A 17,566-nucleotide genomic window follows, 5' to 3' on the forward strand; every position below is an offset into this window, starting at 1 on the left:
TGCGCTGTCAGTGCAGAGCCTGACTCAGGGCTCTATCTCACAAAGCGAGATCATGACCTGAGCTGAAACCGAGCGTTGGACGCTTAACTGACTGAGCCACCCAGGTGCCCCTCTTGCAAAACTATAGTACAATATCTCAAGCAGGACAATGACATGGATACAGTCAAGATATAGAAGATTTCCATCATCACAAGGATCTTTCAAGTTCCCTTTTCTGACAGCTACACTTACTTTCCTCCCAGTCCTACCTGCTGCTTAATCACTGGCAACCACTAATCTGTTCCCCATTCCTAAAATTAGGTCATCTCAATAATGTCATGTAAATAGCATCATCTAGTATATTAGGGATGGTTTGATTTCTTTAGTCAGCTGAATTATCTGGAGATTCGTCCAGATTGTTGTGTGTGTCAACATTCTGTTCCTTTCTATTACTGAGTAGCTTTCCATGGCTTGGATATACCACACATAGCTTATCCATTCACTCATTGAAGGACATCTGGATTGTTTCTAATTTTTTGGCTATTATAAATAAAGCTGCCACGAACAATCATAAAACGGGTTTTTATGTGGGCAGTTTTCATTTCTCTGGGGTAAATACCCAACAATGCATGTGCTGGGTCATCTAGTAGTTGCAAATATAGCTTTTAAAGTAACCTGCCAAACTCTTTTGCAAAATGGCCATATCATTTTACATTCCTCTCAGCAATGTATGAGGGATCCAGTTTCTTGGCATCTTCACCAGAATTTGGTGTGGTCACTTTTTTTTTTTTTTAGGCATTCTGATAGGTATGTGGCGATATCTTATTGTGGTTTTAATTTGCATGTCCCTGATGGCAAGTGAACATCTTTTCATGTGTTTACTTGCTATCTATATATCCTTTTCAGTGAATTGACTTTTCATGTCATGTTTTGATCATTAAGTATAAGATCTAGCTCTAGAGTCCATTTTTATTTGTCTAAAAATTTTAGTTTTCCATTTAACATTTAAGTTTGTGAGGCATTTACCAGCTCTGTTGAGATATATTTGACATACGGTATTGTGTACGTTTAAGATATACAGTGTGATGATTTGATACACATATATATTGCAAAATGATTACCACAATAAGGTTAGCTTGTGGTGCATTTAAGTTGATTTTTTAAGGTATGAAACAGGTTGCATTCATTTCCTGAGACTGGCATAACAAATTCCCATAAACTTGGTAGCTTGAAACAAGAGAAATTTACTCTTTCATGGTGGTAGAGCCTAGAAGTCTAAAAGCAAGGTGTCAGCAGGGCCGTGCTCCCTTTGTGAAGCTCTAGGAGAAAATCCTTCCTTGCTTCTTCCAGCTTCTGCTGGCTGCCAACAATCCTTGGCTTCCTTATCTTGTGACCATATCACTCCAATTTCTGCCTTGATCTCCACATCACTTTCTCTGTGTGTCTATTTCATAAGGATATTTGTCATTGGATTTAAGGCCCACTTGGATTATCCAAAATAATCTTCTCATGTGAAGATCCTTGACTTAATGACATCTGCAAAGACCCATTTTTCTCAAGGAAGGTAACAGTCACAAGTTCTGGGGATAAGGATGCAGCAATATCTTTTTGAAGGCTACCATTCAACCCACTACACAGGTCAAAGTTCACCGCTTTGCCTACGTGCAGGTGCCCCAGCACTATTTGAAAAAGCTATCTTTCTTCCATTGAATTGTTTTTGCACCTTCACTGAAAATCAGTTGGGAGTATTTGTGTAGGTCTGATTTCTGGGTTCTCTACTCTGCTCCATTGATCTATGTATCTATCCCTCCACCAGGACCATAAAGACCACCAGGTCTTTATTATTGTAGCCACATAATAAGTTTTGAATATTTCATTTTGAGAAATTGTAAATGGTATTGTATTTTTAATTTTGGCATCCATTTCTTCATTGCTAGTATATAGAGATACCATTTATTTGTATATGCTTGTATCCTGCAACTTTGCTTAACTCACTTATTAGTTCTAGGGATTTGTAGCTTTGGGACTTCCTACATGTACCATCATGTCCTCTCCAAATAGGGACAGTGGTTTTTTTTAATGTTTATTTATTTATTTTTAGAGAGAGAGAGGCAGAGACAGAATATCAAGCAGGCTCTCCACTGTCAGCGGTGAGCCTGATGTAGGCCTCGATCTCACAAACTGTGAGGTCATGACCTGAGCCGAAATCAAGAGTTGGACACTTAACCAACTGAGCCACCCAGGTGCCCCCAAATAGGGACAGTTTTATTTCTTCCTTTACAATTTGTATGCCTTTCATTTCCTTTTCTTTCCTCATTATACTGGCTAGAACTTCCAGCATTATGTTGAATTAGAGTAGTGAAGGCAGACATCTGTTAAACAACAGAAATTCAAATGTGTAAATTTGAAGGCCTAATTGGCTTTATTAGGTGATTCATGAATTGGGCAGCATCCCATCTAGCAAACAGAGGGGAGCTCTGAGGAGTTGTACAAAATGGTAGGTATATAGGAAGGAGGGTGGGATAAGAAGTTATCAAAGGAAAAGATTGTTTAAGGCAAGTTCACTGTAACTTAGAAGGAGAAGGGCAGGAGGTCTTATTAGGTGGATTACCTCATCTTCTTTTGGGGAATGGAGAACCCATGTGACAGATTACCTCATTGGTGCTGATCAGAAAATTTCTGACTCACCAGTTAAGACTACATTTCTAGGGAGGTTGAAAGTACAGTTAGGTTATGGATTAAGCCCTGGTTTGGTGACTTGGCCTAGGTGCCTGTGGGGCCTGTGGTTTTCTTTTTAACACATCCTTGCCTTGTTACTAATCTGAGGAGGAAAGCATTCAGTCTTTCACCATTAAGTTTAGTGTTAGTTATAAGTTTCTTATAGATGCCATTTTTCAAGTTGAGGAAATTCCTTTCTTTTCCTATTTTTTTTTAAATTTTTTTTTCAACGTTTATTTATTTTTGGGACAGAGAGAGGCAGAGCATGAACGGGGGAGGGGCAGAGAGAGAGGGAGACACAGAATCGGAAACAGGCTCCAGGCTCTGAGCCATCAGCCCAGAGCCTGACGCGGGGCTCGAACTCACGGACCGCGAGATCGTGACCTGGCTGAAGTCGGACACTTAACCGACTGCGCCACCCAGGCGCCCCTGATTTCCTATTTCTGAAAGGCTTTTTTTTAAAATCATAATGGGTGCTGGATTTTGTTAAGTGCTTTTTCTGCATTGATATAATTATGTGATTGCTCTTCTTTAGTCTGTTAATATGGTGGATTACATTGATTTATTTTGAGGTACTGAAAGTGTCTTGCATCCCTGGAATGTACCCCACTTGATAATGGTATATAATTCTTCTTACATATTACTGAAATCTATTTGCTAATGTTGTGTTGAGAAGTTTTGCTTCTATATTCATGAGGGACATTGGTCTGTAGTTTTCTTTTTTGTGTATGACTGTCATCTGGTTTTGGCATCAAGATAGTAATGGTTTCATAAAATAAGTTAGGAAGCATTTTCTTCTCTCCTATTTTCTGGAAGAGATTGTGTAGAATTGGTATTAACATTTAGTAGAATTCTCCAGTGAAACTGAAAATTTCTTTTTGGGGGGTTTAAATCATGAATTCAATTTTCTTAATAGTTACAGGGTTAGTCAAGTCATCTATTTCCTATTGAGTGAGTTTTAGGAGTTTGTGTTTTTCAAGGACTTGGTTAATTTTGTCAAAATTCTCCAAGTGTGCAAAGTTGTTGTTAGTATTTCTTTATTATCCTTTTGACTTCTGAGGGGTCTGAAGTGATATTCATTTTGTTCCTGATATTAGTAATTTGTGTTTTCTCTTTTTTTCTTTGTCAGTCTTACCAGAGTTTGTCAATTTCACTGATCTTTTCACAGAACCAGCTCTTTGCTTCATTGATTTTCTCTAATTGTTTTCCTGTTTTCAATTTTATTGATTTTTCCTCTTATTTTAATTTCCTGTTTTCTGTTTGCTTTGGCTCTATTTTTGATCCCCACCCCCTAGTTCTTAAGGTAAGAAATTAGATTATTGATTTGAGACCTTTTCTCTTCTCTAGTGTAAGTATTTTGTGCTATAGATTTCCCTTTAATGAACATTGATTTAGTTGCATCCCACAAATTTTGCTATGTTGTATTTTCATTTTCATTCAGTTCAATGTATTTTTAAAATCTCTCTTGAGATTTCATCTCTGACCCATAGGTTATTTAAAACTGTGCTGTTTAGTTTTCAAGTGTTTAGATGTTTTCCTGTTATCTCTCTGTTATTGTTGACTTCTGCTTCGATTCCATCGTGGGTAAAGAATACATTCCATTTTCTTTTCATTGTTTTTTAATTTGTCAAGGTTTGTTTTATGGCACAGGATGTGCTCTAACATAGTCTGTGTTCCACGGGCATTTGAAAAGAATGGGTATTATTCTGTTGTTGGATGGAGTGTTCTATAAATGTCAAATTAGATCCTGTTGGGTGAGGGTGTCGCTGAGTTCTTCTATATCCTTGCTGATTTTTCATTTACTGGGTCTATCCCAGCTCCCCACTCAGCCTTCTCTGCTATCATCCTAGTAGGGAGGTTTGGGGTACCTGGGGTACCTAGCTATGGCTTAGCAAGGGTAGAAGTCTTTTTTCAACCTTTCCATTGCAGGTGGGGTTGGGGATGGAGACACATTTTTTTCTTCCTGTGGTATTTGCTGAAGCAAAGGAGTTATTGTCTAGAATTTTCTACCTTGCTAGTCTATCTCCTTTTCTGGTCCTTTGGTTAGAGGCACAGACTTTTTGGTTTTGCTTTTGTCTGCACCCATTGGTGTTTCCAGATTGCAAGCTTTTTGAGCTTCAACTCTGGAATATATGAAGCAAAACAGAGATCCAGGGAACATACCGACATGTCATTCCTTGAGTTCTGAGGCCTCTCGCTGGTGTTCCTTCCTCCCTCGATCTTTCCGAGTCTTTTGTGTTGTTTTATTTATATTGTTGAGAGGTTTTGGTTGTACTTAGTTTGTAGTTTGTAGTTTTACTTAGGAGGAATAAGGAAATGTATATCTACTCTGTCTTCCCAGAAGCAGAAGTCCTAACTTAATCTTTTAAAATGTTAACTAATTTTGCAGAGTATGAATTTTATCAGTTTATTTAACTATTTACCTATTTTATGAACTTAGATTGTTTCTACATTTTGATGGCTGATATTTCAATAAACATCCATTCAATAAATATTAAACAATTAAATATTAAATTATTAAATCATTTTATTTCAATAATTTAGTAAATATATATTATACATTATATTATATATGTATACAATAAATTAAATAATAAGTAAATCATCTTACACACTCTGGGTTATAGAAGATGTGTATTTTACATACTACTAGGTGCTTCCAAATTCCTGCCAGTAATGCTGTACTCCACCCAGGAGTGTATGAGAGTAGCCGTTTTGCTCACCTCCATGCCAACACTTGATAAAATCAAACTTTTAATTACCAGGGTGACAGGTGAAAGATGGTATCTGATGGTTGTTTTTATTTCATTTCATTTAGTTGATTACTAGAGGTTGAGCATTTCTTCAAATGTCTATTGGCTAATTGCAACTCTCCTGAATAGGTTGACCATATACTTTGCCATATTTCCTTTGGGTTGTTTCCCTTTTTATTGATTTACAGAAATCTCTCTCTCTCTCTCTCTCTCTCTCTCTCTCTCTCTCTCTCTTACACACACACACACACACACACACAAAGAGAGAGAGAGAGATTAATTTTTTACCTAATACATATGTTGCAAGTAATATATTTCTCCCAGTTTATCAGTTGTCTTTTACCTTTATTGATGGTGTCTTTCATCTAAGAAGTGTTTTTGATGTAGATTCAGATTTATCAGCCATTCCTTTATGCCTTGTGTGTTGTGTGTGTGTTGTTTTAAAAGGATTTCTGTACACCAAAGTCACAAACAATTACATCTATATATTTTCCATTGTAGTTATAGGTATGTTTTATTTTTTAATATTTATTTATTTTGAGAGACAGAGCTTGAGTGGGGGAGGGGCAGAGAAAGAGAATCACAAGCAGGCTCTGCACTGTCATTTCAGCGCAGATCCCAATGTAGGGCTCGATTTCACGAACCATGGGATCATGACCTGAGCCAAAATCGAAGAGTTAGATGCTTAACCAACTGAACCACCCAGGCACCCCTATGTTTTATTTCTTATGTTAGTTGTTTGAGCTATCTGGAATTGTGTGTGTGTGTGTGTGTGTGTGTGTGTGTGTGTGTGTGTTTAGAATGCAGTAGGGATCTAATTTTAGTTTTTTCCAAATGAAAAGCCAGTTGTTCCCATACTATGTATTGAACAGTCAATCCTTTCACCATTGGCTTGTAAAGGCCACTTAGATTATTTATTTAGTATCTTTAAATGTGTTGATTTGAGGGCTTTCTATTCTCTTTCATTCATTTGTTTATTTCTGTGCCAATATCACATCTTATTAATTATTATAGATTTTATACCTTGTATAATAAATTATTCCTCATTGTCCTCCCCCCCACAATTGTTTTAGCTCTTCGTATAAATATTCTCTTCATTATGGATGTTCAAATCAGTTTGTCAGGTTCTATGAACAATTCCTGTGCAGATTTGATTGGGATGGTAATGAGTTTACAGATTAATTTAAGGAGAATTGACATCTTTTCTCCTCTTTTCCATACAACTTTTTCTCCTTCACAAAGAACACCAGGGCTCACATGAAAGATGCTTAGGGGCTAAATAACCCACACAATACCCTCCCACTCCACCCCCCACACGTTTGTTCCTATGTTTTGTAAAAGCCTGTACTTCAAACTCTATGGGTAAATATTTATTAGAAACATGGACTCTGGGCACTAGGTCTGTTGTTCAGTGGTACCCCAAGGTGGGGGCAAATCCTTTTCCTGATTAGAAAGAAAAAAAACTCCCCAAATTCTGGCTTGATAATGTACTTCGTTGGACTTCAAGGAAGGGACTGAGGAGTGGATGAGGTAGACAAGCAGCACATAGTAACATGAGGAGACAGTGGAGTCCTGATTTTCTGTCTGGGAGAGCCCAGGATGACTGCAAGTATGAACGGTGGAGGTTGGGAAGTACCAGGAATTAGGAGCAGCCCCCTATTACATGCTGCTTTCTGTAGGGTGAGGTCCTGGAGAACTATGAAACCACCCATTCCCAGCAGGGTGCTCTCATTGATGTGTCCATCCATATAGGGTATATAGGGGAAGATGAGCTGGGTTAGTAGCTGGGCTTATTGGGCCTGATGTTCTGGATAGACTAACAGTGTGGGTATGGAGGTGGATCTGGCTACCTGTGGGTCCACTGCTGACATAACATTCCCCAGTTCTATGGAATTTCTGTCTTGGTGGGGGTGCTGGTGCCTGGATAATTTACCCTCGAATAAAAATGGCCCATTCTACCACAATAGCACCATGCTGCCTGCCCAGGGGTATGTTCATTCAGTGTCACTAGCTGGCAGCAGGCACTCACAGCCAGTTTCAAGGTCTTGATCCTTGGCCTTGGGATAGAGCTGCCCACTCAGTGGCTGTGGCAAACTGAAGGAGGATATTTGGTAGCATAAGGCAGCCTTGCAGTTTAACTAAAACCCTCCAAACTTTTCCCAAGGAGGACATAGGGGCTGGTTTAGGGGTTCTTTGGCATGTGCAGATGCTGTCTGGACAAGGAGCTCTGCCCTCCCATGTTCTATCTGGCTGACAGGATGGACACTGCCCCCAGACATGTGTACTCTCCCCTTCCCCCCACAGGGTCATGGTCTCCAAGGCAGGAGTGGGGCTTGAGCCACCAGCACTACTCTGTGGATCTTAGCATCTAACAAGACCAACAAAACATCACTCTAGTAAAGAAGGCAAAATCGATTGCAGTAAATACCCTAGGAGGTACAAAGTGCTATATGGATTGTACTTACCTCACTTTTAAAATCCAATCTATCATTAACTCTTTTCCCACTCTTGGATCTGTTTCTTTTTTCCCCCATTCTCATGATTCTTACTTAGACCCTACTGAGTGCTACTGAACTACCGTAGGTCCATTTCTCTGATCTGTTTTTCCTTTGGGTGCATCTTCCTAACTCAAAGCTCTGATCATATCCTCTACTCCATAATAAAACATGATTACGGAGTCAAGCTGAACACCCACCTGACTTTGGGTGTTAAAATACCATTTATAGCTTTTCTTTAATTTCCCAAATAGTCGATGTTTATTATAGTGGTTGACTTTGAAGGTCCTCTATGATGTGGTCCAACCTTCCCTTTCTGTGTATGTGTGTGTTGTGGGGAGGCGGGCTGCTTAGGAGGACACTGCAGGTTGATGTTGTGGAAACCGCACCTTGAACTTTGGAGTCAGGGATAACTGGTTAATCTAGTGCTTCCCCCGCTTCTTAGCTTCTTGACCCTGGCCGTCACTTCACCTTTCTCTCATCCTCACTTTCCCATTCCGTGAAGGCCATGTAACAAAACAACCCCTATTTGAGGTTACTGGTAAAGATTCAATCACTGTGGTGGTGAGTGGGTCTTCCAGCTCCGGAAGCTTCCACAACGCGGTGGGTTGGAGCAGGGCTAAGCACGGGCTGGCGGAGCAGGTGCTGGCACACAGCTGCCATAGGGGGGCTTCCCCGGGGCTCCTTGTCGTGCGCAGAGCAGCTCCGGGCATCTTGGTACGTCACCAAGCGGGTGCAGAGGCGGCGAGGCTGCGGGGGCGACTGGAGCGGGCGCAGCCGGCACAATGAATCATGGTCCCTCAGTACCTCCGGAACAAGAAGCTCCTTGGAAGTGGCCCGCGTTCCTCCTCCGCCCCAAGGAACAGCCAAGGCCGCCCAGCGCCCAGCAGAGGGCGCTGCAGTGCAGCCGCTCCAGCTGCGATGGGCAGGTGCTACTTCTGGCTCAGAGGAAAAGAATCTGGGGCCCAGGAGTGGGGGTGGATGGGGAATGTCTCTGAGCCTGCAGCCCCAGTGGTGGCTTTGTTTTAACACAGAAATGAAATGTACCTAAAAATGATCATTCCCCTGGGGTACCGGGGTGGCTCTGTCGGTTAAATGTCCGACTTCAGCTCAGGTCATGATCTCATGGTTCACGAGTCTGAGCCCTGCATCTGGCTTTGCGATAATAGCACAGAGCTTACTTGGGATTCTCTCTCTCCCTCTATCCCCCCCTCTCTGTCTGCCTCTCCCCCACTCTCTCTCTCTCTAAATAAATAAACGTTAAAGAAAAAAAGTATTTAAAAACATGATCAGTTCCTCTGCAGAGTGATGGAGCCGACAGGGTCCTACTGGAGAGTGACTCTTCTTGCTTCCCCCAAGCTTTTGAGCAGAATTGTTGGAAGCAGGCGACTTACCCAGTCTTCCTGGAGAGGGTCCCTGATAGGGTGGGTCTCCTCTTTCCAAATAGTTCTGCTGAGGTGAGTCTGAGCCAGCCCTTGACCTTCTCCTCTCTGACCTTTCCCACCCAAGGTGAGGGAACTTACAAAGATCTGGGCCTACTGTAATGAAGGGCAGGAGCAAGTGCTCTAGCTATCAGGGTACCAGGGTTTCAGTGCCAGCACCATCTCAAGGTTGCTGTGTGACCTTGGCCATGTCATTATTCATTGATTTATTCACTGTCCACAAAGCATTGACAGGAGGGGGGATGGATGAGACCAAAGCTATGAACAGACAGTTACCCCAAACTTAAAACAGCTACGCCTCACACGGGGCCCCACACATAAGTGTTCCATGAATTTTTGCTGAAGAAATAAATGATATGACTTAATCACAGCACACTAGGGCGGGGACTTTTTGTCACTGATGTGTCTCAGGTGCCTACAACAGTGCCAGACACACAGTGGGCAGGCACACAGGGCCAGAGGGGAGGATGATAGAGACAGAGAGATGAGCCTGTGCCAAAGTACAGAGCCCTCGCTTTTTCCGTTTCCGGTTTTTTAAGTGGTCTGCCAGAGTTGGGAGGCAGCAGCCCCTGGGTTACTTTGAGTTAGGGTCGCTGCTTTTGGTGTAGAAGACGGGAACCGCCTGTGTGCCGACATTTTGGAGAAGTGGTCAGAGTTGTGAACAGTCAAGTGGAAGAGAAGGAGGTGACTTGTACAAAGAAAGACTGACAGTAAGGATAAATATTTGGATTATGGCCAGATGAGCTTCCTGTTGCCCAAGCTAACTAGCAAAAAAGAAGTAGACCAAGCAATAAAAAGTACTGCAGAGAAGGTATTGGTTCTCCGATTTGGGAGAGATGAGGATCCTGTCTGTCTGCAGCTAGATGATATTCTTTCTAAGACGTCTTCTGACCTGAGTAAAATGGCTGCTATGTATCTGGTAGATGTGGACTGAACTCCCGTTTACACGCACTATTTTGACATCAGTTATATTCTATCTACTGTGTTCTTCTTCAATGGGCAGCACATGAAAGTGGATTATGGTTTTTAGAATATAGATGTAAGATCTTCATTGGTCTCTACTAGCTCTAACCTGTTGAAAAGTGTGGGTGGATCTAGAGAGTACACTTGAGGACAACTTCACAGTGAAGGGCAGACCCTGGTGCGAGAATACTGACATCAGCATTTTATTTTATTTTATTTTATTTTTTTATATATATGAAATTTATTGACAAATTGGTTTCCATACAACACCCAGTGCTCATCCCAAAAGGTGCCCTCCTCAATACCCATCACCCACCCTCCCCTCCCTCCCACCCCCCATCAACCCTCAGTTTGTTCTCAGTTTTTAACAGTCTCTTATGCTTTGGCTCTCTCCCACTCTAACCTCTTTTTTTTTTTCCTTCCCCTCCCCCATGGGTTCCTGTTAAGTTTCTCAGGATCCACATAAGAGTGAAACCATATGGTATCTGTCTTTCTCTGTATGGCTTATTTCACTTAGCATTACACTCTCCAGTTCCATCCACGTTGCTACAAAAGGCCATATTTCATTTTTTCTCATTGCCACGTAGTATTCCATTGTGTATATATACCACAATTTCTTTATCCATTCATCAGTTGATGGACATTTAGGCTCTTTCCATAATTTGGCTATTGTTGAGAGTGCTGCTATGAACATTGGGGTACAAGTGCCCCTATGCATCAGTACTCCTGTATCCCTTGGGTAAATTCCTAGCAGTGCTATTGCTGGGTCATAGGGTAGGTCTATTTTTAATTTTCTGAGGAACCTCCACACTGCTTTCCAGAGCGGCTGCACCAATTTGCATTCCCACCAACAGTGCAAGAGGGTTCCCGTTTCTCCACATCCTCTCCAGCATCTATAGTCTCCTGGACATCAGCATTTTATACCATGAGAAGGAGAGGCCATATTTTCATAGGACACAAAGGTACATTAATGAAAGGTCAGTGTACTGAAGGCTTAAACAGGAGGAAGGAATAGAAGAAGTTAGAAGAAGAGCCTTCTGTTTACAGGGGTTCTGAAACCTTTCTTCTGGGAGACCCTTAATAACAAGACCCTGTCTTTGTGAAAGGGAAGACTCAGGTGGCTTTCATTTGGCTCCCAGTAAAGGATAGGTTTCTTCCAACTGGGAAAAGCATACCCTATTGAGGAAGAGACTTGTAACTCTTTACCAAGTTCCAGAATGTTCGTAGGGATGTTAGGGATCAGTTGTTTTAAGCCCCTCCGGAAGGAAACCAGGGACTGATGGCAGGGAACTGAAGGCACTTGGCAAACATGTGGCCACACTATGATCTGGACTCAGCAAGTCCAGAAGTCCTGCCTTTACCCCATCTTACTTTGTTTTCTGAAGTGCTGGTGTGTTGGAGCACAAATAATAAAATACTGCCTGTGCCAAAACCCTTGTTTTCATCCCACGTTGAGCTAGCCTCTTCCTCATCAGCCCACACTCTTTCCCCTAACACACTTCAAAGAAGAGGATGCAGTGTAGAGAGCTGAAGTTCATATCCAGACAGACCTGGGTTCAAAGTGAATTCAGCCTCACTATCTAATAGCTGTATGGCCTTAAACAAATCACTTAACTTCTCCAAGTCTGTTTTCTTGTCTATGAAACCAGGGTAACAGTGACCTTTCTGAGGCCTGCTGTTTGGTAGACACTCAGTCAATGAGTATGATCCCCAGGGTGGGAAAGTTTGTTTCATCTTACGGATTTTGAGTTGGCTTGGGGTGTTTTCTGCCCCACTCCTAGTAGACTCTATACCACTTAGCTGCTGCTGTACCATAAATGAGAGAATAAAAAAGGCCTGAGGCTAAAAACAGCACACACACACACACACACACACACACACACAAAACAAAGTACAGAGCCCTCAGTTTCCTCACCCACCTGCATCTCGATTCCATCCGGTAAGAAAAAAAAGGATAGGGTTGGCCCTGTAGTCACTCAGATTCTTCTAGTTCTAAACTCTCTGATCCTAGAAGTGAATACAGTTACCCAGGTTAGGGCCTGACCAGTGCTGAGCAGCTTTGCATTCTGGGAGATCTGGGTTTTGAGTTTGGCTCATCCCAACTTCAGAATAAAGGCTCGGCAATCTTAGACACCTCTTTTCCACCCTGTCACTCTGCCTTTCACTTTGGAAGTCCCTCTCGCATCCCCATACAATCAATTGCACCATGAAAGTCAGCACTTATTTGTATATTGCCATGATTTTTCTTTGTATTAATTTTATTTTTGCAATAAAGCCTTTGTTAATTACAGGTTTTTTAACTAACACAGGTTAATTGTGGTCAAACCAGAAAAGTATCACAGAAGAAAATAAAAATCACCTGTACTTTCACTACCTGATATATTTTCCTTGTAGATTTGTTATGCCTTCATTAAAATCTACTTACATGTGACCTCATAAAACACACTGTCCCAGATGGCTGCCCTGTGAGTCTTAGGCTCCCAACAAAGCATGAACTGGGGGCAGTCCTCTCTTATCCTCCATTAGTTGTGTCTCTGATCGGAAGACATGTTGTCTGGGACCCCAAAACTCCAATTCTTTAGCCAGCTGTAGATCATCATGCTAAGACCTCAAAGGACTCAGAGGACTTTTCATTTGGAAGCGTGGCTCTGGACCCAAAGCCCTATGTGGCTTGCTCACCCTGTCTAGAGTTGGGCTACATTATGTGGGAAGCACCAGGCCTTGCTCCAGACCAGAGACAGCACTGAGCAGCTTTCTGGGGGACCTGGCCAGAGGCTGCTTAGAAACGTACTTCCCCACCTGCCTGAAGGGCCCCCCCAAATAAACCCATAACCCTAGCTTGCTCAGTTTCCCCTTGCCCCTCTAATGAAAAGCTCTATCCCCAGAACACTGGTCCCTTTTTGTGGCCTGGTTCCTTGCTATTCAGTGTGTGATCCATTGGCCAGCAACATAGAAAACAAGATCTCTAGATGATGGGTTTTTTTTAAGTTTTTATTTATTTACTTAGAGAGAGAGAGAGAGAGAAAATCCCAAGCAGTCTCCACACCACCAGCATGGAGCTTTATTTGAGGCTTGGACCCACGAACCATGAGACCATGACCTGAGCCAAAATCTAGAGTCAGATATTCAACCAACTGAGCCAACCAGGCGCCCCTAGATGATGGTTTGCATGTTAAAGTTTAAGAAGCAAGGTGCAAACTCTATTTAAGAAGGTCTTAGGTGGAATCTGAAATTCTTCATTTTCTAACATGCTCCCAAGTAATAGAGATACAGCTTGTTTACACAGCACACTCTGAGTAGCAAACATATAGGAGCCTCTTTTGCCCTCCCTTATGCTTCCTGAAGGCGAAGGGGCAGGAGAGCCCTAGAGGCTCTCTCCCTAGAGGTTAGAATGTGTACACACACACACACACACACACAGAGTTGAGGGCTATGTCGTGGGTGTCGAATAAATGTTTGATGAGTGAATACATGAAGTTGAGGAGTAAGAAGACCTAAAGCTACACTCGCATCCTTCCAATACTTGCCCATTTCAGTGGCAATATCATCAGCTTCTGACTCACCAGATGGAATTGGTTCCATTTTTGGAGCCATTTTTGCCCTGGCTCTGTCTTTCCTTTCTCTCTGCTTCTATTCTCATTCAGATAATTCTCATCTATCCTCTACCTTCCTGCCTCTGGTCCCTTTCCCCTCTAGTTTACTAACAAAACTCTACAGCTACACACTAGACCTCAAAGACATATTTCCAGAATCTTTCTTTTCCACTCCAAACCTGCTTTTGCTACCTTGGTGTCTCTGGTTCTTGGAAACCATATCTGCTTTTCCCAATGTCCCCAGCTCTATTACAGCCTGATGTTTAGCTTCATGCCCACTTTCATCCTAGACGCTGCTCTATGACTTGACCTGAACTGTCGTGCCCTTGCACCCAACAGCTTTTGTATTCCAACCTATTTACAGTGCCCCAGAACTCTGGTTGGTCTACAGGGAAAGTCAAATATGGCGGCCTCGTTCTCTATTCACATATTTCTATTATTTTATATATCGTCTTCATAAGTACATTCTAAGCTCTTGTAAGGCAGGGATATCTGTGTCTTATTCCTCTCTTTATCCCTTGCAACACAAGCATCTTCTTTCATTCATTCACTCATCTCTTAAAGACTGAATGTCCATTCTATGCCAGGCCTGATACCAGGTGTTAGGGCAACAGAGGGCAGGCAGACACAGTCTAGTATATCCTAGGAGATTCAAGGCAACAGGGAGGTCTAATAACATGAGATTGGCAAACTGATTTGAGGCCCAGAATGGTAGAAATATTTGGGAACATGGTTGATGAACAGGCAGGGACTGTCCATGCCTAGAACAGATAAGGAAGAAAGTTGGGCCAACAGATGCTGGAAGGCTACCTTTAGAAGCCTGGGGGAGAAGTGGGAGAAGGAGATGGAGTATTGTCTGCTTTTTCCAAAATGACTGCCTAGAAGGGGAAGTAGTGATTCTGGTTCTGACAAAAACAACATTTCCAGTTGTTACCTGAAACAATAGGATTTGGAGGGGGGTGTGGTTCTGAGAGGTGGGTGATGTAATGGGAATGGCACTAAACTAAACTTCTTTCTAGAACTCAGATTCTGTGACCCCTTGACCTGGGTCTCAGTGCCAGTTCTCCCTCTTGCTGGCTATCAGACCTTGGCTAGCTCCATTCCCCTACCACAGCCCTGCTTCTTCCTCTCTGACTTGGCAGGATGTGGAGTGGGGTGGTGTTCAAGGAGCTTGGATTCATGAACAGTAAGCTTCCTCCAGGCTGTTGACATTCTTGGCATGCAACGGGAACAGAAGCATGGATTAGGAAGGCTCAAGCAGCAGACTGGACTCAAGTCGGGGAGGTGGGTGAAGAGTGGAAGGAGAGAGGGCCCGACTAAGTTGCCACATCTGCACAGTGAAAGGGGGGATCAACCCCCTCCCTGACCCATGACAACTGCAATAAGTTAGAGAGGCTGCAGTTTTCCAAATTGCCCTTTAGCTTGTTAGAAGTTTGTAGGCAACCCCCAGACTCTTAAATGGGAGGCCCAGGGCATGGCAGAGCCAGTGACTGCAGTGCCCTGGACATCTGGGGGAGGGGGGACAGCAAGTGAAGTCATGAGGGAGGCTACAGGGAGAGGCCTTGGGGGACTCTCCTGAGGTAAAGCCCAAGGGCAGGCAGTCCCTGAAAAGGAGCTCTCTTCTTGGCCTCAGAAGACCTGGCCTTGGCATGAGTTTTAAAGGAAACATTTAAAGATCCCAGGTCTCCAAAGAATACAAATGGCATGGTATTACCTGAGGTGTTGGGAGTTATTTTGCATAGTAGGGGAATTTAGCTGGAGGTAGCGCTTTGCCCTGGGGGTTGGATCTGCACCCTAATCTATAGAAGCCCATTTGTAAAAAAACCAGTAGGATCTAACACTTAAAGAGCATCTGCTCCCTCCTAGTTGAGGATCTAAGCACTTTACATATGCTCATTAACTCTGCACATCCTCCTAGCAACCCCTGTTTTACATCTAAGAAGACAGGCACAGAGAGGCTAAATACATTGGACTAGATCACACAGCTAATGAGCCTAAGGAGCAGAGGAGCAGGCTGATCCGTCTCCAGAGCAATAAACTGCAATGCTATTAGTGGCCTCTGTTGACTGACATCAGTGGAATTACAGCTCTTTTAATATCACATTACACCTGTTTCAGGTAGCTCAAAAAACCATGAATGCTCATCACTACCTCAAAATTATGATAGTCATAGGGACACCTGGGTGGCTCAGTTGGTTAAGCTTCTGACTTTGGCTCAGGTCATGATCTCATGGTTCATGTGTTGGAACCCCACGTTGGGCTCTGTGCTGACAGCCAGGAGCCTACCTCAGATTCTGTGTCCCCTTCTCTCTATGCCCCTCCTGCACTTGTGTTCTCTCTCTCTCTCAAAAATAAATAAACATTTAAATTTTTTTAAATTATGGTAGTCATTAGACCCACTACTAGATCTTGTTATATTGAATGTGTTAATCAAGATACACATATGACTAGATTATAAACTGTGTTTCAGCATATGGTAATCAGTTTCCTTTGTAATCCTTCATAATTTATTGGATGCATTTAAAAACATTTTATCCATTGGGGTCCCTGGGTGGCTCAGTTGGCTAAGCATCTGACTTTGGCTCAGGTCATGATCTCGTGGCTCGTGAGTTCGAGCCCCGTGTCAGGCCCTGTGCTGACAGCGTGGATCCTGGAGCCTGCATCAGATTCTGTGTCTCCCTCTTCTCTGCCCTCCCCCCCACCTCAAAAATAAATAAACATTAAAAACATTTTTTAAAAAGCATTTTTTTCCAAGAAAGGGTACAAAGGCAGCATCAGGTCGCCAAAGGGGTCCACAGCATGCTCTAGAAGGTTCTTCTGATATTGGGTAGGCTGAAGACTTGGGAAGCATGTGCACTGAGCACCCCTCTGTGCCAGGCACTTCACCTATATGCTTTCACAGCAGCCCCATGAGCTGGGTATGATTATTCCACTTGACAAATGAGGAAACCAAGACTAGCAAGGAAGGAGCCTTATCTCTACAGTCACCATCAAGTAAGTGGCCAAGCTGGGACATGCATCCAGGTGTGTCTGACCAGAGTCCACTTTGTAACCACTGCAGCTCTCTGTCTTCCTTGAAAGGTTAATGTCAGCCCTCAAATGCAGCTCCCTCAAATACAAATGACCCCCAAAGTCAAAGGACACCTGAATGCACACTAGGTGACACTACTTTTTCAGCCCCAGAGCATCCTCAGACGTGAGGTATAGATTGAGGGCACTTCCAGGGAGAAGGGGAGCATCTGAGAACATTACCAGGCTTGATGCTACTGCACCCAGAGGGATGCAAAATAATGGCTGACAGCTGCATGCCTGAGTTCAAATCCCAGGTCTGCCCCTTGTACACTCACAGACCAATTTGATGCCTCAATTTCCTCAACTATAAAATGAGGATGATAATGGTACCTCCTAAGATGATAGTGGTGGTAAGGATTCAGTGAAGTAACACAAAAAGCCTTTGGCACTGTGCCTGACACTGTGGTGTGAGCCATTGCTATTATCTTCTCCTGAGAGGGATGCATGGAGGGAGCCTGGGGCTTCTGGAAGAACTTTGGGAGATGCTGACCCTTTGTCCTTCCCCATACCTGTTATCTGGTCACCCTTGCCCTGATTCCCAGATGTAGTAA

At 43.0% G+C, this 17,566-nt stretch overlaps 1 protein-coding gene across 1 annotated transcript in view; it reads left to right on the forward strand.

Moving 5' to 3' along the window:
* The window catches only part of NHSL2 (NHS like 2), a 263,935-nt gene that overhangs the window by 113,825 nt on the left and 132,544 nt on the right, over window positions 1-17,566 (forward strand). Inside the window, exons 2-3 of the mRNA XM_030304810.2 lie at window positions 8,644-8,874; window positions 9,305-9,402. Coding sequence (XP_030160670.2) covers window positions 8,644-8,874; window positions 9,305-9,402 — 329 coding nt within the window. The remainder of the gene's footprint in view (window positions 1-8,643; window positions 8,875-9,304; window positions 9,403-17,566) is intronic.

The sequence above is a fragment of the Lynx canadensis genome, chromosome X (genome assembly GCF_007474595.2).
Source record: "Lynx canadensis isolate LIC74 chromosome X, mLynCan4.pri.v2, whole genome shotgun sequence".
In the NCBI taxonomy this organism is placed as follows: Eukaryota; Metazoa; Chordata; class Mammalia; order Carnivora; family Felidae; genus Lynx; species Lynx canadensis.